At 38.5% G+C, this 26,752-nt stretch overlaps 2 protein-coding genes and 1 long non-coding RNA gene across 5 annotated transcripts in view; all 3 read right to left on the bottom strand.

The window, feature by feature from the left end:
* The window catches only part of rnf103 (ring finger protein 103), a 36,959-nt gene extending 25,531 nt beyond the window's left edge, over positions 1-11,428 (bottom strand). The window contains exons 1-4 of one of the 2 annotated variants that reach the window (XM_061079090.1): positions 11,213-11,428; positions 10,858-11,024; positions 4,971-5,119; positions 707-822 (exon numbers count right to left, since the gene is read on the bottom strand). In XM_061079090.1, coding sequence (XP_060935073.1) covers positions 707-822; positions 4,971-5,119; positions 10,858-11,024; positions 11,213-11,229 — 449 coding nt within the window. In that variant the 5' untranslated portion in view covers positions 11,230-11,428. Of the gene's footprint in view, positions 1-706; positions 823-4,970; positions 5,120-10,857 lie in introns of both variants that reach the window. The other variant, XM_061079089.1, reaches the window with a different exon arrangement.
* A 9,603-nt stretch (positions 11,429-21,031) lies between these two features.
* igbp1 (immunoglobulin (CD79A) binding protein 1) lies at positions 21,032-23,929 on the bottom strand. Of its 2 annotated transcripts, none has more exons than XM_061079440.1 (4): positions 23,587-23,929; positions 22,744-23,419; positions 21,673-22,005; positions 21,032-21,444 (listed from the first exon to the last, which is right to left on the bottom strand). In XM_061079440.1, the coding sequence occupies exons 2-4, from the start codon at positions 23,218-23,220 to the stop codon at positions 21,181-21,183; spliced, it is 1,074 nt and encodes a 357-aa protein (XP_060935423.1). In that variant the 5' UTR covers positions 23,221-23,419; positions 23,587-23,929; the 3' UTR covers positions 21,032-21,180. The 2 variants fall into 2 exon arrangements, with proteins under 2 accessions (XP_060935423.1, XP_060935422.1); XM_061079439.1 differs by lacking the exon at positions 23,587-23,929 and adding an exon at positions 23,518-23,566.
* Positions 23,930-24,314: 385 nt separating this feature from the next.
* On the bottom strand, positions 24,315-26,606 carry LOC133012129 (uncharacterized). The gene is made up of 2 exons (XR_009680795.1): positions 26,538-26,606; positions 24,315-24,608 (listed from the first exon to the last, which is right to left on the bottom strand). It is a non-coding gene; the product is annotated as an uncharacterized LOC133012129 (long non-coding RNA).
* Positions 26,607-26,752: the final 146 nt, after the last annotated feature.

Here is a 26,752-nt window from a genome sequence, read left to right as displayed (position 1 = left end):
AACGCATGCAACGTGGAGACGAGCGCTTGGTCATTGAACGCTATCTCTTCGCCGACCGCATCAGACTTGAAACCGCCTGTGTGCTCGGGCCCGTTAGTGCTACAACGTAGCCCTAGTTAACATTGTGTTTTACTTTGTGTAGAAATACCCCCCCTCAAAAAAAACTATGGCAGGTACTAAAAAAGTCCTGTGATCAGTCACACACACAAAAATCACACTGTTTTAATATAATATGTATGTAAACCTGCATTTTACCTAATACTTCTTAATACTGCATGTGTTGTGTTTGATTCATTGAAGTTTCTAAAAAACTTTTTTCTGAAAGGTTGTTCTGTAAATAGTTTCAGTAAACAATAATTATAGCAAATTCTGATAAACCTTTATCCATGTCAGTGGTAAAATAGCACCTTTTTATTGTTCACGTTATAGGTGGAAAAAGTTCGGACATGATTATAATTGTCTAATTTTTACATCACAAAAAACTGGCATTTTAACAGGGGTGTGTATACTTTTTATGTCCACTGTACCTCTCCCATATAGTATGGAAATAGCTTTGCAGTTTACGGAGGAGATCCATTAATCTGGGAAATATCTAAAGCTTTATTAGGTCTAAGTCTATTAGTCTGATGTAAGTAAGCACATCATTTACATATTGCATCAGTCCATTCACATGAATAGTACTGTTGAGGAAGATCCTGCGGCTCACCTGTTGTCATTAGAGCAGTTGAAGGTTCCAGTTCTTATCCCAAACTGAGACACTCTCTGAACCATCTTACCCCAGCTAGACTTACATAGCGGAGCCTCTCGGTCCTGGGCAATGACCTACAGGTACAATGGGGAACATGACAGGATCAGGTAAAAAAAACAAATCTGTCAATGAACATGAAATCACTTCTAAAAGAGCAAGTGGAAGCCCTACACTCTTTTTCTTTGTACTTTTTTCATGCTTCAATTAATGAGAAAAGTGGGGAAAGATGAATGCATTAAACCCATCTTTTGTTGGGATTAAGTAAGTTATCTATCTCACTTTCATTGATATAATTACTCAGAAGTTTTTACTCAGGTTTTGTGAGCAGTAAGTCTTGAAGAAATTTTATTTGTATTACACCAATTCATAACATATTCTCTCAAGGCAATTCATATTGTGATATCTAGACCTTAAAAATTATAGAGGAAGCTAACAGTTCTCACAATAAGCAAGTACTTTTGTGACTATTGAGAGAAAACTTTTTTATTTGTTACAAGAAGGGAAATACATTCAACACATCTGTTAGAGCTCAAGGATATGAGATCAGACAAAACGGAGTGAGTTATGTCGTTGATCCTATAATAGGAAGTGTAGAGGTTGACCTCTAACCCGAAGGTCAGCAATTAAATCCCAGTGTTGCATATAGATGCACTGTATGAATGTTTGTCAGGGGCAAAAACTGAACTGTAATGTGCTTTGAGTGTTCATCAAGACTAGAAAAGTGCTATATAAAATGCACACCATTTACCTTTTCCTAAGACCAAGACTATAATTTGGCCTGTAGATAGTGTAATGGAGAATTATATAATCATTCTATACTATGTATTATCTGTGCTTATGCATGCTTACGTAACCACACTATAATCTCTGCTTATGCATATCATATGTGACCAGATGACAGTACCAGGTGTGACCTGACAAGATGTCCGCTGGTGACCTGCCTCATGGCTGAGGATCTGTTTGACCTTCTTTGCCAAAGAGTGAACGTAAACTTAAAAGAACATTATGGTCAGTGCTTTTTATGTCAGAAGTCTTGCAAAGTCAAATTGACTCCACAATGTCTTCAGGCCTGGACTATTATCAAACATTTCAGATTGATCTGGGACTGAGCTTCAACAGTTTTTGTTAATGGAATGTATGCAAATAAGAAACATTGCTGAACACACACTGTTCAATCATCAAGGTCTAAAGAGTAAATCTGAATTATCTATTTAAGGTAATATGTAGTTTAAGCCTTTAAACTTCCTGTAGCTAGTAGGTGGCACTATGTCTATGATTCAAAATTCTAATTGCTTAGAGGGATAGTTTACCCATAATGAAAATATACTCATTATCTACTCACCACTATGCCGATGGAAGGGTGGGTGAGTCTCAGGGGTAGAGTTGCACCTATCGATCAATTCGGCATAATGGTGAGTAGATAATGAGTGAATATTTATTTTGGGTGAACTATCCCTTTAATATTTAAATGGGGTATGACTACTTCCAATACTTACATTTTTTATGGTGGAGGATAAAGTTGCCATGAAGTAGCCATTTTGTGAGCATTATTTCACAATGAAGCATTATTAAGGCTTTTCTTTTCAAATTCGAAGTGGTTATGGTCAACCTGTAAACAGGAAGACATGTAACAACTGTAATCTCCTGTTTTAACTAGGAGGCACTGCGATGGAGACTCGATATAGTCACACAGAATAATAACGTGAAATGGAATTTTACTTAATAACTTCTTAGTTTAATGCTTACAGCAGAGCCCATTGTATATTCATGTCTTGCAGAAGTTAATCCTGATATCACCTTATCATCTGACCTTTCGCTCTACTCTGTTTTAACTGTGTTTGTCTTTAACACAACACCCTAACCATACATGATACTATTTCCTCTCCAACACATTTAGGATGCAGCCTATGAGTCACACCATATCAGACGATAAGTTCCAGAGACAGAACAATACATTCACACACACCCCTCTGCGTGTTTTGGGGTCACTTCACATTTCATCACACTTGCAACCTCCATCTTGCCTGTGGGAATCCTTTCTGCAAAAAGCTTTTACAAATAAATTTACAAAGACAACTCGTCTCAGAACCTCGTTTGTTGAAAACTGAAGGTTACCACAGGTTCTCTTTCATGTTTGGAAGATGAGGGTGAGGTGAGGGGTATTCAGCTGCAACATGCAACTCCACCACTTTATGTCACTTAATTCTACACACCGTAAATTTAACATTGAAGGTCAAGACCTTAAAATTGTTTTATTGAAAAACTTCTAATACATTACCAGCTTGTATTGTTGGGCAGCTGTGACTCAGGGATTAGGGCGGTAGTCCCAAATTGCTCCTTCTCATAGAGAAAAGTGCTTCTCATTAATCCACTGTATGAATGTACTCAATGTCATCAAGACTAGAAAAGCACTATATAAATACAGACCATTTACCATTGTGTTTAATCCAGCATACATTGTGTTTTGTCAGTCACTTTCGCCTGATTTTTACAGAAGAAATGATTTTCAAATGCTGCTCCTTTGCCCCTGTTCTTCAGGGACAAAATTGACGATTAAAACTAAACTACAGAAGGAACTCTCCTCTTCTCCGCTATTTCTGTCTTTAACAAACAGCCTCCAAATTGTTATAGGGCTGGGCGACACATTTATTTCAAATACGGCTTCCAACAATTATGAAAACAAAGCTATCAACATAAAACTATTATTATTATTTCGTTATGCAATGAGGCTCTGTGTTGTTAACACAGGGAGAATTTCTGCTGCGTGTCTGCAGCAGAGCTGTAATGTGAGGTTTCTGGTATTACAACTGTATTTCCTACAATAAAAGTTGGGCTATATACTCAACTTAGTAAAGGAGCAGACTGCTGCAAAACTATTACCACCGCACCGCACATTGTAGACCCAGTATCCTTGGATCGTGCCGTATTACCCTGTCGCATGTCCTGCCCCCTCACTCACCTGCTGACCTGCACTTACTTTACATGTTAAAAATAAACCCAATCACTACCCATAATTTATTAGGAACCCAACATAAGTTGAAGTGTACTTTGTGGTTGTTTGTATCGCTCACAAGTTTGAGACACATATTTAAACACATTGGAAAAAAAGTTCCAACATTTTACGTGAATGCTGTTCACCTGCTTAACAGCACACAAAGCCAGGACATCAGGTTAAAGTGACCTGAACGATCCAGATATCCAACATCATTGATGAAAGTAAAGAGCAACAGAGTCAAGTGCACACATACACACACATTATCACACGCTCAATCTGATGACAATTTAAGCCGAAGCAGCAGATTACAGATAATTAAAAAAACACCCCAAAATAATGTAATCTACCTCTTCGGAGAAGGAACCTTAATATAGCCACAAGCTACAATTCTGGGTTCAAGCTATTTTTTCCCGAAAGAAAAATGGAGCTTGTCGAAAATTGGAAATCAAAGCCATGATCTTCAGGTTTCACACATCTGAAGTTCATTAGGTTTAATTCTGCTATCAACGTGTTGATAACAGCTAATTTTAAACTTCCACAGCATCCATCCAATTGAAGGCTTGCCACTATGACTAATCTATGAAAATCAAGTAAGATATTGTCAAGTTTAACACAACTTTCAATAAGCTTGTTTTAATAATAACACTAATAAAGAGCTAAAGCTCATGAGTTTGATAGGAAAGAAGGTATTTCAATAAGAAAGATAGCAGAGTTCAATGTGTTCAGTGTGAAAAAACAGTAGTCATCAAAAGCCAATGCTCAAGATTTTGATAAGAAAGATGGTGATGGTTATCAATAGGAAATATTGTAGGGATTAATAAATGAAGACTGAAGAAGTGTTTAATGAAAAAGATGGTGGAGTTCAATAATGGGGTAGAGCTCAATAAAGACTTACAGTAGAGTTCAATAAGAAAGAGGATTCAGTAAAGACAGTGCACGAAAATCCCAGGTGGTCTGGCTCACAGCATTAGAATGTTTGCACCCAATTGTGATGTGTTTGTATATAATCCTCAATAAAACCTGTGAACTTTCAGACAGAAAAGTTAAACAGAATATTATTAAAATGATCAAAATCAAGATATTAAGAGAGAAATCAGAGGAGAAGATATCCCGGGTCGTCTATTGATTAACAAGGTAAACATAGAGAGATTAAGATGAATTAGTGACAATCAGATTTCATTATTTTTACATAGTCATGTCCACTTCATCATGCACCCATACTTTTACCTGAACCAGCCAAATCCCATCTTTAGTGTCTTCCACTAATTCATAGAAGTGCATCTCTCCACTGAAATGTGTGTTGCTAAGGTCTCCTGGCTCCGTCTGCTCCTTCTCTTTCTTGATGGCTGAGTACAGCTCCCCTTGTGTCAGCTCTCCTGTGGGGGGAGGGCTTAAGATTTATCTTCCCATGGGATCAATAACATTTATTCAGGATGTACGATTTCATTAACAAAACACAGTCCTACAGTCAGTTCTTCAATAAATGAAAACTAAGAAAAAATACATGAATTCAACAACAACTGTGTCAATATGAGTTCAGTGTGTGGCAGGATTCATTTTGCTTTGGACACACATTGAGATCTGCTTCTTCGAAAACACTTATTAGTGATATTATTAGAATTATGTTGGTTTACTTCTGTGTAGAGTGTTGCTCCTCTACTATTGTTACATATGGTATACATTGGTATAACTATTATGGTTATTAGTACTAAATAAGGTGTGCCTCCCTGGAGCATAGAGTTCAATATGATCAAACTCTCTACTTCACAAATTTCACGGGGAAAGACTTCTGTTTAGACTTGTGACTTAGTTTGGTGGGGGCTGGGTAGAGTGATTCACCCTTAAGGTAAGGGGTCTGATTCATCCATCAAATCACTAACTTGGTTTATGGAGAGATGATTATTTGTTATTTAAATTCACAAGACAGGGATAAGTCCTCATGCTTCAGGTAATTGAGATAACATCAGTTTTTAATTTGCATGCAAAAAGGGGGAAAACCATCAAGTTACATTTAGCTAACTTTTTATTTTGAGCCAGGCAGCTGCACTCATAAGATTATAACAAATTAAAATAAATAAGGCAGGCCTTCCTATTGTGGCCTAGTTCTCAAAGACCCTAAACATTAACAGAGTTCGAAGCAAAAAAAGAGTTTTAACAAGAATCTTTGAGAAAGATGTTCCAAAACCATATAAGTATAAATGTTCCTTTTCTGTTTGACCATGTTTGTACTGATCAGGTCCTAATAACTGATGAGTGTTTTATAGTCAAAGTGAGAGCAGGTCAGCAGGAGAGTGGAGGAGGACACAGAAAGTCCAGCTGGTAGAGACCAAACTCTCACTGGAGTGAACGACACTCATGTTCACGTTCATCATTTGTAAACTGATTCGTTCGGTTCAGCACTTTCAATAACTTTTCAATAACCGTTTCTGAACTCTCGTATACTCGCTGAGGTTCTTCACTTTAGCTCTCTCCATGCTCTCTTCCCTTCTTTCCTGATCAAAAAATAAGCATGCGCACAGAAGAATTGTCTGGATGGTCAAGGGAATGTGCCGTCTGCTGTGAGAGGGGCATTAGAAGAGAGAAGCGGAACTCAAAGAGAATTTCATGCTGCTTTAAAACATTCACGTGACAATGTTTGTGCATGTTTCTTACCAAACTGTTAAATTCAGAATTAGTAAATGGATTAACTTTAGCAGTCACAACATTCACAGGTAGGTGTTTACCAATGTGAACTCAATCGTAAACAGCTGGAACTGTACAACTTGTAGTTCACCGGGATTAATTGTGACTTCTATAACAAATGTTTACTGCTGTTAACACTTATTGAACAAGGCACCATTTTTCTCAGTAAAAATAATTCTAAATGTGCTATTGACAAGACATTTTCACCAGATGTCGGTAAAAACCCAGGTAATCCATACATACAAAGGAAACCAAACAAATGTGTGTAATAAAATGGAATGACACAGGGAAAAATTATTGAACACGCTTACTGAAATTTATTTTATACTTCCTACAAATGCCATTTAATTGGTAATGACAGCTTCAATATACCTCCTGTTTGGATAAACTAATGGCATGCATTGCTCAGGTGTGATTTTGGCCCATTTTTCCACACAAGCAGTCTTCAAATCCTGAAGGGGGGACTCTTCTATGAACTCTGATCTTTAGATATTTCCATAGATTTACTATTGGATTCAAGTCAGGTGATGGCTGGGCCATTCTAGCAGCTTTATTTTCTTTCTTTGAAACAAATTGAGAGTTTACTTGGCTGTGTGTTTGGGATCATTGTCTTGCTGAAATGTCCACCCTCGTTTCATCTTCCTCTTCCTGGTAGATTGCAGCAGATTTTTATCAAGAACTTTGCTAGTGCAATATGCTGAAAAACAGCCCCACACCATGATGTTCCCACCTCCAAACTTCACTGTTGGTATGGTGTTTTTGGGGTGATGTGCAGTGCCATTTGACCTCCTATTGTGGTGTATATGGCCTCTAAAAAGTTCGATTTTGGTCTCATCTGACCAAGCTTTATTCTCCCATTATTTCACAGGCTTGTCTAAATGTTGTGCAGCAAACTTTAAATGAGCTTCAACATACTTTTTCTTCAGCAATAGAGTCTTGCGTGGTGAGCGTGCATGCAGACCAAGGCGGTTGAGTGCATTACTAATTGTTTTCTTTGAAACAATTGTACCTGCTAATTCAAGCTCTTTCTGAAGCTTTCCACAAGTGGTCCTCGGCTCTTCGGATAATTATTTTCACTACTCAGTCAGAAATCTTGCGAGGAGCACCTGGTCGTGGCCGGTTTAAGGTGAAATGATGTTCTTTCCACTTCCGGATTACGGCTCCAACAGTGTTCACTGGAACATTCAGAAGTTTAGAAATCCTTCTTTAAACAATGCCATCAGTGTGTTGGTTGCGACAGCCTTGAGAGAGCTATTTGCTTTTACCCATCATGAGATGTTTCTTGTGTGACACCTTGGTAATGAGACACCTTTTTATTTGCCATCAGTTGGGACTAAACCAGCTGATATAAATTTGCACTGACAAGGGGCAGGATTGCTTTCTAATTACTGATAGATATCCGCTGGTGTCTTGGCTTTCCATGCCTTTTTGCCCCTCCCTTTCTTCATGTGTTCAATTATTTTTCCCTGTGTCATTCCATTTTATTACATATAACTTAATTTCTGAACTTATTTGTTCGGTTTTCTTTGTATGTATGGATTACTTGGGTTGTTATCGACATCTGGTGAACATATCATGTCAATAGCACCTTTAGAGATATATTTACTGAGAAAAATGGTGACGTGTTCAATACTAATTTTACCCACTGTAGATAAAGATATACTAAATAAGTATATATTAGATATACAAACTCTTAAATGTTTACTTAACCTCTGATATTTATGATTAAACTGTACCGAGTACATTTTGCATTGACTGCGCATGACTTTCCTGTTTTTTCACATTTACCTATTTCCTTATTAATCAAACAAGACACAATCAAAGTATTAACTCATATCTTAACTATCAATGATTGTTTTGATTAAAACCTAAATATAAAAAGGCCTGTGATATCAACAACACGTTCACCGAAGTGTTCTTGTATAATTACAATACTGTGCATGTTGCTACTGTGACCTTTTACCTGTGCGCCTTAGAATCATGAGTTGTAAAATAGTTTCATAGATAACTTTATTGCACATTAAACTACATTCATTTATAATCCAACATCATTTCGTATTCAGTTGTGGGTCAAGGTAAACAAGTTTTTTCACTGTAGAATCACTAGTGCTTACTATTTTGTGAGTGTAATTTACATTCACTATTACTCATTATTGTCATCACTGTTCATGTAGCAGCTCACATCTGTTCTGACGCCTCTTCGTGTTCTGCAGAATAAAAGACAAGTGTTACACATTATTCATCTTTAGTTAACACACTAACTTCAGCTGCAATTCTGAAATATGTGGACATGTGACCATTGGCTTTTCACATTATTAAACATGTTAAACATGAACTTTACCTCAGATGAGGAAGCTAACTGTGTTAGCAGCTAGTTCTCAAGGCAGTCAGGCGGTCGGTGTGGTCTTTATCCGGTGTAGGTGGGTGTGTTTACACTACTCGAGTTGGAGGTCAGCTCCCCCGGTTTATCCACATCCGCCTCAGCCTGGCTCCAAATAGCCAAGCTGATCAAATTCAAAACTGTCGGCTTCAAAATGGGAGTTCACAAACCAATGGGTGACATAACGCTAGGTGAAGTACTCACTGAGCTGGTCTTGAAAGATTTTGCTGAACTTGTCTCACGAGATCTAGCATAAAGGCAAAAGCCTTTGCAGTGTGTACATGCTTAAATGAACGCGGCTACCGGCATGAAGGATAAATGTGTTTTTAATTGAATTTTAATTTCTGGATTTGTGGACACTTGAATGACACCACACAAGCAGTATGGAGGCATTTTGTGTTTTTTTTACGATGGAGGATAGGAGTCCACGGTTACTTGTATTACAGTTAATTGGATTGGATTTTGCTGCAACGCTATTTACCCCAGAAACTCCTTAAGTAAAATCTTCATCCGCCCTCCGTCGGCATAGTTGTGAGTAGGTAATGAATGAATTTTCACTGATATCTTCCTACGAGGTGCATTAACTGACCCTCGGACACACCAACATGTAGCTAAGTCCCCTAGCTTAGACACGGTAGGCTTTTAGGCATAAGACTTGGTGTAAATGACATTGTTTCTAGTTGAATATCATTTTCGGGGCTTGCAGACACTTGGATGACAGCGCACGAGCAGTATGGAGGTATATTGTGTTTTTCTGATAATTTCTTTCATATCCATGCAAAATTGGTATTGTTTATTGAAATATCCTTAACTGAATCGATATTGAATCGAATTGGGAAAATCAAATCAAGATCTTGTGAATCGGAATCTAATTGATTTGATTGATCAATTACTTCAATCGTATTGGATTTGGCGGCAACACTGTTAACCCCTGAAACTCCAAAAGTGTTTTGTGGACTCAAACACTTCACACACCCCTTCCTTGGCATAGTGGTGAGTATATAATGAGTTAATTTAGAGGTGCCCAACAACAGCTGAATGAAAATCAGAGATGCAGCTTTTGCAAATTATCACATAAGACACTATCTCAAATGTTTCAGCTTATTACCTCTCGACCAAAGTGGTATCAACACATCACAGGTGGCACTGATCAGTAAGTTTGACCTCAGCTATTTTATCTCAACACATTACAGCTGTTTTAAGACAGAATAAAGAACTCCAGAGGATGTTCTTATAATTGGGTCATGACTTTCTCAGGAGTTTTTCTTTCACACAAGAGCAATGCAGCAGAAGATTCTCCGCTCAGACACTTTCACAACAATGCAAAATCTGCTGTGCATTCAGGTGAAGGGTGGCAGAGGCAGGTAATGACATATGAACGCTGCTGCGGACAAGTTTTTAGTTTGAAACACATTTCCACCAGCGTCTGCCCTTAAACAGTTATTGACATCTTTGTTCGGTGCATTGTACATGTGTGGCACCGCTATTTCATCCAGAGAATGTATGTGTATATAACAGGGTTCATAAGCATTTTTGCCAACGGATTTCCATGACTTTTCCATGACTTTAAACCAAATTTCCATGACCTAACATTTTGTGAAATCTCGGTGTATACATGAAAAAGTGACAAAATGTAATTTTTAAACTAACAATGGGAATTCCAAAACTGCTTCCCCACCGAACTTTTCACCTAGTATGAGAGCGTATGCCTACTTATATTTTGAGCGTATTTCTGTTAAAACCATATGAATTATTTAAAACTCAGCGTAAATGAACGACATGAAAATATAAATATAACAAATTTCTATTTTTATAAAATATTTTCTTATTTTTTTCAAGCACTTTTCCAGGCCTGGTAATAAACATTTTACAATTCCATGACTTTTCAAAGTTTTTCATGACCATAGGCCATTATTTTTGTTATTTTGTTTTCATTTTTTCATTCGTTACATGTTAAAGACGTCACAGCGTTTGCGAAATGCTTATATCATGAATTGACTGATCTGAATCTAGGTACGAGTGTAGGAGGTGTTTTGCGGCCCTGACCAATACCTGACTTCTCCACCAGATCGCTGACGTCCACCTTCTCAACCAGTCCGGAGTAGCCCATCCCCCGACACTCCAAAATGGTCTTCAGACGCTTATAACTGAGAGTCACTGGATCGACCAGCTGAGTTGCGAACGTGCCAGTTTCATACCAGACCACCGCCTCAAAGATCCTGGCCAGCATGAAGAGCACAATGAAGTAAAGCAGCAGAAAGAAGAGTTTGAGCCACATGTTCCAGATGGTCTCAAGATTAACTGAGCTGCACTAAGTTGTAAAAAGACAAGTGGTCAGTCTGGCTTTGTAAACGTCTCTGAGCGGCTTACGCGGCCATGGTGCTCGGGACGTTCCCTAACTGTCTACCTGTGCTTTAGGCTCATCTATCCTCCTGACGGTCACGGCTAGCCACTTAGCTTAGCATTACATGTAGGTCTGCGGTAAATCAGCGGCAGCAAACAGGCCTCGTGCAGGTTGAGTATATCTACATGCGCTGCTATTTGAGGTGAGCAGCGGATCTCCCCATTCCCTATTAAAATAAGAGGAATGGTGACGTGAAGTGCTCCGATCAGCTGTTGTAAAAAGAGGCGCTGACGTCACATCCGGCTCCACCTCACACATGTAAACATGGGCAGAAAAGTAAGATCTAATTTCCTAAGCACTACATTGACGTTGATGAAAAACGTTACGAGATGAAGAAATTATGGGAAGTAGAATTCGTGAGAGAACAAGAACCCATCCGACTCCATTTACACCATGATTTACTCTAGGCTTTTCAAAACCAACTGTATTTACAACAGAAGATAAATATACATACAAGTATTCAAATTCCAAACTAACTGCTGTATACCTTCAATGTGAGAAAAGTTTCCTGCACAAATACAGAGACGCCTATCAAAAAGAGGCTACATTTTAGCCAGGGCCGGGTCTAGGCAGGGGCAAGAGGGGGCCTGGCCCCCTCAAATAAATGTTGTGCCCCCTCAAACTAAATCCCAATTTATAATAATAATAATATAATAAAGCACAATGCCCCCTCAAGATTTGTGGCTGCCCCCTCATACATGCCTGTCTAGACCCGGCCCTGATTTTAGCCATAATTTATATTAACAACACTAAAAATAAAAATAAAAGACACAGGCTGTAAATATTAAAATACATGGTAACATGAAAGGAATGTACAAGCAGACAAATGTATCCATTTAAATGATAATTAAATGTAAAGCTATTTTATGCATTCCCCAATTTGGAGGTTCGAAATGTTGGTATAACATTTATACATGTGTATAATGTTCTGATCATAATACTGTGAACTTAACATTACATATGCTTGTTCTTAAACATGACTACTGACTGGACAGATGTGACACATATGAAATCAGGAGCTCAGACAGTCAAGTGAGGATTTCCATAAGTTCTGTATTGTGTATGGTGGAGTATTAGTTGTAATTAATATTACAGAAACAATTCATAATTTGACGCAATGTCTAATGTTAGAGGAGGAATATCAGATGATCAGCCTGAGATTTAAAAGGGGATAAGGAGTTTCTGTGACAGATATCCTCAGGGAGAATATTCCAAAGATTGGGAGCCCAGGCAAATGTCAGGTCCCCTCTTGTTCTTAGCCAGGACTGTAAAATGGAAAATAGGGACTTTACTGACGACTTCAGGTTACAAATGAGCACATATGTGTCAAAAGATCCAAATGTTCTTTGGTGCAAGTCCACAATGAGCCTTAAAGTTCCGCAGTAAAATCTTGAAATCAATTTTAAAATATACCGGAAGTCAATGAAGACAGAATCCTCCTCCTCCAAACACTGAACATTTGAACATTTGTACATTTGCAGTGACTGTAACTTTGTTTTTTACTACTGTATTATCCCGCCTATAGTGTATTCATATTTATATATATTTATATTTTTATCCTGCTCATAGTGTTTTCATCGTCCCTATATCTTACAATTTCTGTTAATACTGTAATATTCCATATATATTTCTTACTGTACAGATCTTATTTATTACATTTCCACTTTAATATGCACAATACTCATATACTTCTTATTGCCACACACTGCCACACACCCTCCTCCAACCACTGATCATTTGAACATTTGTACATTTGCACTACTGTTACTTTTTTTACTACTGTATCACCCCGCCTATAGTGTATTCATATTTATATATATTTATATTTTTATCCTGCTCATAGTGTATTCATCATCCTTATATCTTACAATACTGTTAATACTGTAATATTCCATATATATTTATACTGTACAGATCTTATTTATTTACATTTTCACTTTAATATGCACCATACTCTGCACTTTTACTGCCTTTTTTTGCACTTCTGGTTAGACGCTAAACTGCATTTCGTTGTATATGTACTTGTACTGTGCAATGACAATAAAGTTGAATCTAATCTAATCTAATCCTGTTGAGTACTGGGGGATGGTGAACAAAACAAATTGCAGGGTTGAAGAATTGGCGGAGAATGGATGGTAGCGCTGAGTAGGGATGGGCAGTATTTATAATACATCTATAAAAAATATGTATTTGAAATACAAAATAGTATTTTTTATTTTTTGGATTCTTGTAGTTTAAAGATACTGTATAATACTTTTTGTGAGACGTGTATGTGATGATGTCCTAAAAATGAAAATCTGATGGTGTCTACTCAGTAATTTGCCCAGGCTGAATGCATAACTTAAAGGGCACATATTATGAAAATTCCACTTTTGTAGTGCTTCTACATGTTAATTTGGGTATTAAGCATGTCTACCGTCCCAAAAACTGTGGAAAAAAACAACTCCCGCGATTTGTTGTGGTTCCTCTATGTCAGAAACGATGCGCTAGATTGCGTCGAATGGGATCACAACAAGAATTGACGTCATAGACTCGCTACACGGCCTGGCTCCAACGGCCTGGTAAGCTCGCCGGCCCGGCGGTTAGCTCGCGGTCGTCCCCGGTTAGCTCGCGGCTTGGATGAGCCAGGCCGTCTCTCCCCGGAGCCAGGCTTCGGCCCACCTGACTCTGGTTCAAAACGATATGGTTGCAAGATTGAATCTTCGTCTCCAGTAGCCATATTTCTACAGAGGTAATGGATAGCTAAAAATCTGGGCGCTTGTATCTCGTGAAGGAGGGAGGAGGGGTGGGGTGGGGGGGCACTCAAAACAGGTCAATTTGAGGAGAGCTGTTTTAGACAGGGTAAAAAGGGTGCTAAAGGGTTTTAAATGATCCTTGTGGTACTTTGACCAAAATATGTTACAGACATTTTATTAAGACCCCAAGGAACCATATCAACTGTGGTAAAATGGGCATACGATGGGCCCTTTATAGAGAGCTCCTTATTCCTCATTGTAACGCAGGTGACAGACTGATATTCCCCCTCTAAAATGACATTTGACCTTGAATATGACTCTACTAGTAATATTACAACTGCTTTCTTGAAATATCAGATATTTCCCTTAGAGTGGCCCGGATACTCAAACTTACAGGAGAATGAAACAATTTCTCTGTTTTTTGGGTCTGCCCTGGTGCAACAACACCAGGGCAATCATCATTTAGAGAATTCAAACAGCTCTTATAATGGCTGCCACTGAAATACTTATCAGTTAGGAGCCTTCCTAAAGATAAGTTAGTGTTGACAGTACTAATAATCAGACAAAATATAATCAATGGTATAAATAAATGGAATAAAGGGTGAGGGTCATATTTCGAGCAGCATAAACAAATAGCTGGAGTTCATTCTTCCATCTCTTAATATTGGGCTTATTTTTTACTAAATTAACCTCTTGTTAATATGTATATATATAATATAATTATATATATGCCTGTTAGTCCACTGAAATAGTTACCAGTCACTGTAATTGGTCCTCCCGTCCATACTGGCCATTAAAGGTTTGGTGTGTAAGATTAAGTTGAAATGGATCTATTGGCAGATACTGAATATAAAATAATCCATAGTGATGTTTTCCCTAGTGTGTGATTATTTAAATTGTAAAAATTGTTGTTTTCTTTACCCAAGAATGGGCCGTTTATATTTAAATACTTTATAATTAAATCTAGTGCTGTACTCTTTAAGGAGGCCACAATGTTTTTTACAGGATTCCAAACTGCTCAAACTAAACACCTTTTGAGTTTTTATGACAACTGAAGACTACCACAGGTTCTCTTTCATGTTTGGAAGTGATGTGTGATGGGACGTTCAGCTGCAACATATAACTTCACCACTAATTCTTCATATTGAGCCTTTAACTAATTTCAATGTAAGTGTACAAAGATTGCCATATGATACTGCAGCAGTTTGGTGGTACAGTGGTTGTCCTTCAATCAGAATGCCGTGGTTTGATGCACTGTATGAATGTGTGTGTGAATGGGTGGATGGCAATAGACTGCTTTGTAAAGCACTTTGAGTCGTCATCAAGACTAAAAAAGCGCTATATAAATACGGACCATTTATCTGTATTATTGTAGGTCTGCTGGGTTTAGCAAGGAAAAGCTGTCCAGGGAATACCAGGGAGTCTTCATCACCCTGGCACAAAAGTCACGTTTCCATCGGTCAAAACATGGCTCTTATACAAAATAAGTTACATGTGATAATATGAAAAGATGATGTGAAATGAGCAGTTCCTAACACTAACCCAACTTTTTGAGGAAACCATGGAAAATAACCTTCATCCTTTAAACATGATTTGTTCTAATTCTAAAATCTAAGTTTAGAATAACTGCTATGGGATTGTATGCCTCCAAGAACCAGTGCAGGTTTTTTCAAGATTTACATAAGGTCACTGTGATCTTTGACCTTTGACCACCAAATTCTATTCAGGTCATCCTTGAGTCCAAGTGAATGTTTGTGACACATGTAATGATATTCCTTATGGGCCTGCTGATATATAGTTTTATGTGTATATATATATATATAGTACTGTGCGAAAGTTTTAGGCAGGTGTAAAAAAAATGCTGTAAACTAAGAATGCTTTCAAAAATGGAAGTGTTAACAGTTTATTTTCATCAATTGACAAAATGCAGTGATTGAACAGAAGAGAAATCTAAATCAAATCAATATTTGGTGTGACCACCCTTTGCCTTCAAAACAGCATCAATTCGTCTAGGTCGACTTGCACACATTTTTTGAAGGAACTCGGCTGGTAGGTTGTTCCAAACATCTTGGAGAACTAACAACAGATGTTCTGTGGATGTAGGCTTCCTCAAATCCTTCTGTCTCTTCTGTGTTGATGATGTTGAGATCAGGGCTCTGGATGCCAGGCTTACTTAGCCCCGCCCACAACATTTGAAGTCGGGAAGTTCGGTCTGGGGTCGCTCCGTTGGGGAGAAACTATGCCCGAACAGAAGCTGTTCGGACCAATCAAATTGTCAGAGCAGGCTTTATACGATGATGGACAGAGGATCAACAGTAACGTTATCAACCACATCACCAGTGCTTGGGTTGAATTCGTTTTTCAACAAACATGCCTGCCGCTGGAGAGCTGAGATGTGTAGATGCTGCCTTTGAGTCCGTTTTAGAAGACATTGACAGCGCATTCATTTTGAAAGAGGGACACAGAAACGTGATCAAGGCATGGCGATGCAACTCGGCGTGCACGAAGAGGTGGATTATTTTTTCATCAATAAAACTATTGCATGTTCGCTATTTGGCAGGAGGTCGGATATCTGAGTTGCCCTGAACGCAGCACAGTGAGGAAGTTAGCAGCTGGAGGACGCAGCCCGGAGCTAGCCTCCGCTGCTCGGCTTCATGTCCGCACATGGACCGTCAGTCCACGGGGAAGGAAACCCAGACAGACCCGGGTCTGGGTGACGGGTTCCGGGAGTGAGGGCGGGACAACAACCGGACTGAGAGGTCAAGAGCCGTCAAATCGAGCTAGCTCTCAGCGGCTAGCTGCTCTCTCAGCGGGGCTCAAGAGTACAGCAGCGCATATTTTCAAGTGTAACCATTGATCGGATTCCGTTTAACTGCCACAAGAGTTGTTCATCTTGTAATAAAGATCTCAATGAGGAAAGTTTTTTTTTACCGTGGTATCGAAGTTGGCATCGAGAATCGTGTTATTTTACTGGTATTGGCACCGACTACTGAATGTTTGGTATCGTGACATCCCTACTTACAAATGGTAAGAGAAAGTCTTGAGTGTCTGACTTAGTAAATAACTCACAATGTCGCTTAACATACGTCACATACTACGTTGCTCTGATTGGTTGTAGGTCTATCCAATTGAGCGAAGAGGCATTTTTTTTCCTGGTTCGTGTTGAAACACGCCCAATAATCACAGCCCAATGGAGCGGTATCAGACTCATATTCTGACTAGAATTATGAGTATGGCAACGTCAGGCTAGGCCATACCATCACTTCCAGGACTTCTTGTTCTTCTTTACACTGAAGATAGTTCTTAATGACATTGGCTGTATGTTTGGGGTCGTTGTCCTGCTGCAGAATAAATTTGGTGCCAATCATACGCCTCCCTGATGGTATTGCATGATGGATAAGTATCTGCCTGTATTTCTCAGCATTGAGGATACCATTAATCCTGACCAAATCTCCAACTCCATTTGCAGAAATGCAGCCCCAGACTTGCAAGGAACCTCCACAATGCTTCACTGTTGCCTGGAGACACTCATTATTGTACCGCTCTACAGCCCTTCAGCGAACAAACTGCCTTCTTCTACAGCCAAATATTTCAACTTTTGACTAATCAGTCCAGAGCACCTGCTGCCATTTTTCTGCACCCCAGTTCCTATGTTTTCGTGCATAGTTGAGTCGCTTGGCCTTGTTCCCATGTCAGAGGTATGCCTTTTTGGCAGCAACTCTTCCATGAAGACCACTTCTGATCAGACTTCTCTGGACAGTAGATGGGTGTACATGGCCATGGGTCCTACTGGTCTCTGCCAGTTCTGATCTGATGCCACTGCTGGACATCTTCCGATTTCAAAGGGAAATAAGCTTGATGTATTTTTCATCTGCTGCACTAAATTTCCTTGGCCGACCAGCATGAACAGCACATCTGAAAACCCCAGTCTGCTTTGAAATCCTTGTCCTGGAGAGACCCTGCTGATGCGGTATAACTACCTTGTGTCTTGTTGCTGTGCTCAGTCTTGCCATGGTGTATGACCAGTGACATCAAACTGTCTTTCACAACCTCACATTGTGAGCAGAGTTTGGGTGTTCCTCACCCAGTTTTAAGCCTCCTACACAGCTGTTTCTGTTTCAGGTAATGACTATGTTTCAACATACATGTGAAATTGATGATCATTAGCACCTGTTTGGTATAATTGGTTGATCATACACCTGACTATAATCCTACAAAATCCCTGACTTTGTGCAAGTGTACCTATAAGAATTGATGTTTGAAGGCAAAGGGTAGTAACACCAAATATTGATTTGATTTAGATTTTTCTTTTGTTTGCTCACTTTGCATTTTGTAAATTGATAAAAATAAACAATTATTATTTATATTTTTCAAAGCATTCTTAGTTTACAGCATTTTTTCACACCTGCCTTAAACTTTTGCACAGCACTGTATATATATATATATATCAGTTCATACAAGAGTTTCATTGAATATTAGTACCAAACTTGAAGAAATCTCCCCAAGACATTCTTGAGCTATCATGTTCACAAGAATATGACGGACAACAAGAAAACAAAATCCCTTCTACCAGATACAAAGAGTTAATTACCATGGTAAAGACACTTGAGGCAGTGGACCAAGACAAACAGGGAATCAGAGGGATGGGCTTCGGCCAGTTAGTCACTGCCAGGGATGCCATCTGCGCCTTTAAGTAACTTAACAACATATCTCTTATTCTAGCTAAGTGATCAGCCAGCTGATGAGAATACTGCATCAAATGCTGGTTTTTGTTCATCTTGTCAAATACATTTCAAATATCTTTTCAAAACTTTGTTTAAATATTTATGGATATCTTGCATTATGTGACCAACGCCAATTTTCCTAGAATTTGTATTACAAAGTCAAGCATACAACTTAATTAATCAGCGCTGATTCCCACACCAACTCATCAGAAATACGCTGACTGCATGCCTGCACCAAGTCTCATCCAGAGACCCAGGGCCCGAGGAGAAGAGCTCCCACATGCAACCACTGGTAGGTTAGCAGTCACCAAACTATGATGTGAGTTTGAGCAGAGAAGCTCCACAGCACTGCAGCACTCATTTAAGTAGGATCAATCCAATTATTCGATTCTGCTATTGATGACTGGGTCAATGTTTTTACCTGAATTATCACCTCTAAATTTACCTTCACAGAATAATTTATTTGCACAATCGGGCATAGATTTGTTAACAATTAACTTAACCACACTTAAACATATCATCTTCCACCATTACACAAATTATCATCTTTCAATTCCATTGCTATAATTTCAGATGCTTAATTTATTCCATTTTGTCGTTCTTTGAGTTACTATTCTTGTAAATGTTCCCTTCCTTGTAGAAATTAGTCAATAAATCTCATTTTTATATCTATTGTCATTATGTGTTCTTTGGGAGTAAAGCATTGAGAGCCTTTGAATCGGGAATTCATGACTTCATGATCTTGCTCTGATCTGAGCTGGTGCCCCTTTTTCATCACGGGTGCAAATTTATTATAACGCTAACCAGGAAATGCAAATTCTACTCAGTTGTAAATGTTCAATAAGGTGCTGGTGACTATGGGTTTTCAGGATGACAAGCATGTTTGTTAGTTGTGAAGAGTAATACTGATGGATTGTAGAGGTTTGGTTAAAAATTATTAATAAAGGAATACAGAAAGTGCGCTTTTCTGAAGACTCACATATCCTCCTATAGAGCTGCCAGTCATTCCCAGTGGCCAGTATCCTCCGCTCTCCAGCCAGTGGAGAAGCATTGTTGACTCAAGGATCAATGTCCCGCCCATGACAAACAGGTCTGAAACATTCTTTTGACTGGACCACTCACAAATAAAGTCCTTGTTCACTTTACACTGAAATAATCCCGTTTTTAAAAGAATTCACTTAAAGTCTATCTTGGTCATCATCTCTGAGCAATTCTATGATGCTTCACAGATGACGCACCTGTAATCCTCCTGAATTCACAGCAGTTCAAATGGGTTTTATGACTGCTATGGAGGACCATACATGACTTAAGTACTTATTTCAATTCAATTCATTTAATTATGCATACATTTATTTCTGTTTATTACTCATTTCTTGTGCAAGTGTAATGTCCTAACCTCTGCTTTATAGCCGAATATAAGCCGTTTTCAGACATGAATTTGTACATATATTAAATATAGACTAGGACTAGAACTGAACTTGAATAAATTAGACCAATAATTTAGCATTTTATTATTATTGTTGTTTGTTGATACTGATGTGGGGTAAACAATGATGGAATGTAACTAAGTACATTTACCTTTTTCCTTTATACAAATTTGAGGGATTAAATTACTTGTAATTTAGTTCAAATGTTACTTTATTAATTTACTCCATTCGATCTCAGAGGCCAATATTGTACTTTTGACTATTATTTTCTATCTAGCTATAGTTGCTTGTTACTATACAAATCAAGATTCTTGCACACAACACATCCAACAAATGTTATATATATTGATATTGAAAATGATTGTTAACAGCCTCTGTTCATAACTTTAAACAAGCAAAGCTGTTTTCTGTTTTTTTTACATTATGATTTTTTTTCCAGATTGTTATGAATCAAATGCAGTGCACACACGATATGTGGTACACCTGAAAACAGAAAGACCATCTGAGAAACTAAGACAACAAAACATCATGGAATTTCTTTCATATCAGAAAAAAGGATAAATGAAACATTTTAATCTTAACACAATTCATACTTGAAAGAATATGCAAATAAGTGGCCACTATATCTAGATAATTTAATGTTGTTTGATGGTCTGATATTAAGACCGGACATTTAGTCAATCTTAGTAAAAGGTTATTTCAGATGAACTTAAGAAAGATATACAGTAATTCTACAGCATTCTCCGACTAAAGAACCAAATGTAACATATTCTCTTTGAAATAAGATTACAGATGGTGACTTAATTAACCTGCACTTGTTTGTTCAGTGAAGAAGCCAACTTTGTTGAAACAATTGAAATAATAAAAAAATTACGGTATAAGGCCCAAGAACTTGTGTTATAATGTAAAAGAAAAGATGGTGGTGTTTTGACGGTGTTTTGAATGGTTTGATCATTCTTTATTCTCCAGTTACATTGTGAGGGGGATACACATGCATTATGACTGGGCTCGATTCAGCACATCCACACTGTAGATTTTTATTAAGAGCGGGTTGAACAATGATGGACACACAATGCTGGGAACAGTTAGCCCATGTTGTGGCGATTTCCATAACCTCTGCGATGAGCGTCTCTCCACTCATCCCAGTTTCTGGCTTTCAGCAGAGACTCTTCATCATCCTGTTCAGCTTTTTTCTCTTTTTCTTCTTCTTCCCTCTCTGTTGCATTAGCATCGTCATCCCTCTTGGATATTGCCTGATCAGGCAGTACTCCATGTTTCCTGTGCTGTTCATACCAGTCATCTACTGTCATAGTGGGAAGGCTCGGGTAGCCAGGCCCGAAAACCTGAGCCTGTGGACGAGAGACAAATGTACAAAAAGGTAAGGGGTCTGAACATTTCTTCAGCAGGAAACTGGTATCAGCCAATAAACAGGATTCAACCTATTTTTTGGTCCAGCTCATATACAGCCAACATATACGTATACTTCTGCAAGCAGCATCAAGCCCTTCTTGCAAGTTCTGTCAGTTAATGACTATACATAGCTGCCATAGTATTAGCTAAGATCCACAAATAGTCACCTGTAAAGCATTCTTGGTGAGGATGAATGGTTTCATGGGATGCCTGTCCGGCTGAGTTGGTTGCTTGGCAGCACTGTGCTTTAGAACATCCATCTTGTTGAGTATCTCCACCTCCTGATCAATACTCTCGATTTCCTCCAGACACACGGTCACCCATCTCTGGATATTCAGAAGGTAAAAATCTCTGTTGACATCATCGTCGTCCAGTCCGCTATCTACGGCTGGTCGTAAGTGTGACAGTCTGGTTTCCAGCTCCTTCTTCTGACGGTACCGCTCGATCTTACTTTGTCTTTGTGCTGCCATGGCAACCAGGTCTGATGGGCAGGGGACAGACTGGAACAAGAAACACATTTTAATTCTCTCTCTCTTTCTCTCTCTCTAAATGATTAAAGTTGTTTAACAGCTTACTTCCTGTTGCCAGTTGGGGCACCGTCACTACACACAGAGTAGTAGATCTGTTAAGGTCAGGGGTCTAATGAAGCGTGAGCAAATTGTGGCCGATTGGACAATGTCATAAGTCATAACCTCATCGCAATATTAAACACCCATATCACATGTTTTCCTAATATTGTATAGCCCTACTAACTAGAATGAGCAGCTATGACTACACGTAAAAACATCTAACATGCATCTAGGCGATGTGATTGGAAGGCAGGCAGTCACAGACCTGAAACACATAATGCTCTGGTGCATAATGCTGTGCGTGTGGCTAAAGCCAAAGTCCTTATGAGCATTCCATAGTTATATCCGAAAAGCCCATTCATCCCCATCCACTATATAGAGAATGACTAAAGGTTGTTCACTATATAGCGGATGAATAGAATTCAGTCATAGCCAGTATGTAGGAACGGAAAATTTGGCGTATAGGAAAACATACATATACTATTGACGTTTCGCGTTTTACACACTGTACCGCGACATTAAACATTAAAACACTTCATCATCCCCAAACTATATTCACATATCAATAACTGAAATTTGCAAAATAGAATTAAATTTATTTAGAGATTATGTTATACTTTCAAAAAGTATGGTTTGCAATCGGACCCATTACACTGTTAAACTCCTCACCTTGGCCGCAGTAGATCCATCTTCTGGAGCGTCGACACAACTAGGGTCTTTCTCCGCCGACGTTGGTATTTTAAAGTGTGATATATTATACTCTTTACATCTCTTTAGGAAGTCCATGAAGTAAGCTCGGGCTGTCTGGACTATTTGAAGTCGTTTGTCTCTGCTGGTCTGCTTCATGGTAAGAGCTCCTAGGAGAGCGGGCAACAATAGATACTTCAGTTCCGCTGTGGCGACCTCCTCCAGCTCCTCGTTACGACTGAACAGGTCGAGCTGAGCCACCATTATGGATGCTTCTTCTAACATACCAATGCCGCGTTTCACTCCCACCTGGATGCTGCTAGAGCCCAGGGGAAGGTTGGTACTGTCCACCTCTTCGAATATCTTCCACCCACGGTCTAGCAGCTCGGATAAATTAGGACGCTGGGTATCTAAATTGGGCGGCTGTCTGTTGTCGTGGTTGTTTTCACATTCCGCCATCTTGTCATATTTTCCGTATTCCGTCTTCTTCGTCTTATTTTTGCGGTGACCCAATTCTTACAAGAGAATCCCTGCCATCTGCAGGCCGACCATTGCCACTACACTTGATTATTACACTCGTCATGAACCAAAACATCAGTCGTTTTGGTGCAAAACATCACTGAGCAGCAGTTGTAGTTGTAGAAGATGGTCACTGTTTCTGTAAATGTTGTGTCACAGACAAATATGCTTTAAAAGTTGCAAACTTCTAGATTGTATTATCTCCCACAAATAAGAAAATAAAAACACAATACTTACAAAACTTATACTCAGTGATGCCGGTGTTCCAGTTTAACTGGCGATCATGGCAACTGGCGATATGTTTACCTTTTTCCAGATGTTGATGGTCGGTTGCAGAGCTGGTCGCAGATTCGTCATTTTCACAAAGCGCCTGTGTGTGAAGTGCGGTGATCTACTGAAGGTCTCGCCTAAATAAAAATCATACAGAAACCCTTCACGAGTTCATGTGTCCGTGTCAGCATCACGCTGAGACTTCAATATAAATTAAATGGTTAAAAAAAAAGAAAATAGTGCAAAAATCTTGACCGGGACTCGAAACAGCGAGCCGAAGCAGCGGCGAACGTATGCTCAAATACAATTAAGATTCCGATCTTACAAAGCTATGAAGACTTTCAAGAAGCCATGGATTTTGGAATACAAAATGCCCCTGGGTTTGTGCTTCCTTAAAGCCCAAACCGTGGTTCACCAAAGTTAATGTTTAACTATTATATTCAAATGCTGCAAATGTGCCACTTACGTTCTGTCCAGTGAAGCAATGCAGACATGTTCATATCAGTCTGAGTTTTTAGCCTGCAATTTGTTAGTTAACAAAGTTTCAAGCCATTTCATTAAACCAGGCACATTCAGGTTAAACATTTTGAGTGTACTGTTACACTGTTCAACGTCTTGAAGAACTGTTTTATTTTTACATGTTACAGTTTTCATTAAAGACCACAGGGTTTTCCATGTGTGGTACATTCATTGTGTTGACAAACCCTAATATTTACAAAAAAACTGACGTTACAGAACAAATACAAAAGGCTGTTGGATGTTAGTTAATTTTTATAATAATTTATTTACATAACACGTGTTTGTCTACCAGTCAAATTATGTTGCAGAACCAGGAGCTGAAGATTCTAAAGTCCAGACATATTCTTAAATAATAATATGAATTCACAACAGCAGTTGTTCAGTTGACTGGAAGAGCAAGCCCACTCTGTCTCTCCAAGCCTGCAAAATGACTTTGGAGATCAACATCACCACACAGACTGCGTGGAGCTGGCAGTAAGTCATCGAACTGGTGTAGGGCTTCCTGGGACACTGGGAATCCGCATTCTCTTCCGTCAAACCTAAGGCCAGTCAGAAATCAAAACGCTTTAAGTCAAGTCATTGCAAATTGATAATTTAACCCTCCAAAAGGAAGGCAAAAATGCTAAATAAGAATTAGAATTCAAACTAAGTCTGTTTTTCAGCTGTCATAAAATGTAAACAAAATTTCTGTTGACAGAAATGAGCCACATGTTAATTAATAGGTTGACAGCTCTTTCAGTCAAATAAGGTCATATTTGCTTCTACCACAAGGCACTTTTTGGTATTTATCAGATAAATTCACCTTTTTGCTTTGTACATTTTTATACGTAGGTTTGGTGTGGAATGGTATTTTTTTGTTTTTGTGTAACAGCATCTGAGTTCTCTTTGGAAAGAAAGAAATAATTTTCATACTTAAATTAAATGGGTTTATCGTCACGTGAGGAATTGTCATATAGGACCAGTATACCAAGGGTGTTAGCAAAGTCTCAGTGCGGTACCCAGTAGAAGTTGCAGCGCATCTCACTATACACTTGATCTGCTTTAGGCATCACAATGTTCAAATTAACACAAGTGAAAATTCAATCTAATATTTACTAAACATGGTCACATAGCATATACGTTAATGTATAAACTGTTTGATACACACATATAATGTAAAGTATTGAGTCAATCAATCAAATTTAATTTGTATAGCCCATATTCACCAATCACAATTTGTCTCATAGTGCTTTACAAGGTGTGACATCCTCTGTCCTTAACCCTCAGCAAGAGTAAGGAAAAACTACTAAAAACCCTTTTAACAGGTAAAAATATATAGAAACCTCAGAGAGCCACATGTGAGGGATGCCTCTCCCAGGACGGACAGAAGTGCTAGTAGTCTGCTCAATGTGTGCACAACTTCAACTGGCATGTCATATTACCAGCATCAAAGTCTAACTGACAATGATAACTTCATCTTCAATATTACCATCTTTAACAATGATGTAAATATCCCATTATTGTTTTGTATTTAAGCATATTAAGCTTAAAAGTCAGGACACAGAAACCTACATGCATGCTTTTGTCACCTGTGTGGGTTTACCGATGGTGTAAAGAGCCTTTCACAACAGGCCCTTTACACAGCAGCCATTTTTACATGTCATTGCAGGGCAAACACATAGTAATTAATATAATTAATTATTGCCCTGTTCCCTTGAGGTTTAGCCTGGGAAACACTCTTAATTTACCTTTAACCTAAAAGAGGGGAGTTTAACATACAAGAATGATAATTTTTTCACAGGCATGACTTACAAAAGTAAGTCTACCATCATTCATTAAAACAGTACCACATCATGCACAAAGAAGACATTTAAATTCAAATACTAGTGAAGAGCTTACCATCTTCTACAAAAGATAGATAGATAGATAGAGTACTTTATTCATCCCCGAAGGGAAGTTAAGTTGTCATAGCAGCCGGTATATTTGAATACAATCAAATACAATACAATAAAATAAAAAATATTGAGGTAGAAAGAATAAAAAACAGAAACACAAGATAAATAGGTAGATAAGGTGCAGTGGCAAGATGATGGTAATAGTACTGATGATATGATGGTAATGTTATTGTTAGACAGTATATAAAAATAGTACAGTATATAATATAACAAGGTGCCAAAAACGTAATGTTGCTGCCACAGTAGCCACAAAACGTCCACCTCGTCCAACAAATTGGGTTCCACAATATGGACAATACAATGCCTGGAGAAAAGGAAGAATATGAATGCTAAGTACTGTAAATTACTCATAAACATGGGCTTGCTTTTAGCGCTGTTTCTTCAGAGTAACAGGAAAAAACGGCATGTCTCTAGCTCAAACTATTGAGGAGGCATTCCTCCGAAAGACATGCTACTTAAGATCGTTTACGTCTCGGGGGGTTAACAGTTTACAGTAATAAAGTTGATTATTTTTGAAAATTAACCAAAACTTACAATTTAGTTAAGTTTCCAGTATTGGATGGTACACGGCTTTAGAAAGTCAACACGGCTGCAACAACAACATCCGGTTTGTCCGTCACTTTTAGGTGTCCTCTGGAAACACTTCCGATGTCGTTTCTTCTATTTGCTGCGCGTCTCTGTATTTGCTGCGCGTTCGTTTATTTGCTGTGCGTTCTTGTATTTGCCGCGCGTTTCTGTAATGTGTTGTG

Source organism: Limanda limanda, chromosome 10, assembly GCF_963576545.1.
Source record: "Limanda limanda chromosome 10, fLimLim1.1, whole genome shotgun sequence".
In the NCBI taxonomy this organism is placed as follows: domain Eukaryota; kingdom Metazoa; phylum Chordata; class Actinopteri; order Pleuronectiformes; family Pleuronectidae; genus Limanda; species Limanda limanda.
Note: the sequence above shows the minus strand (reverse complement) of the source record. Positions and strands in the feature narration are given on the sequence as shown.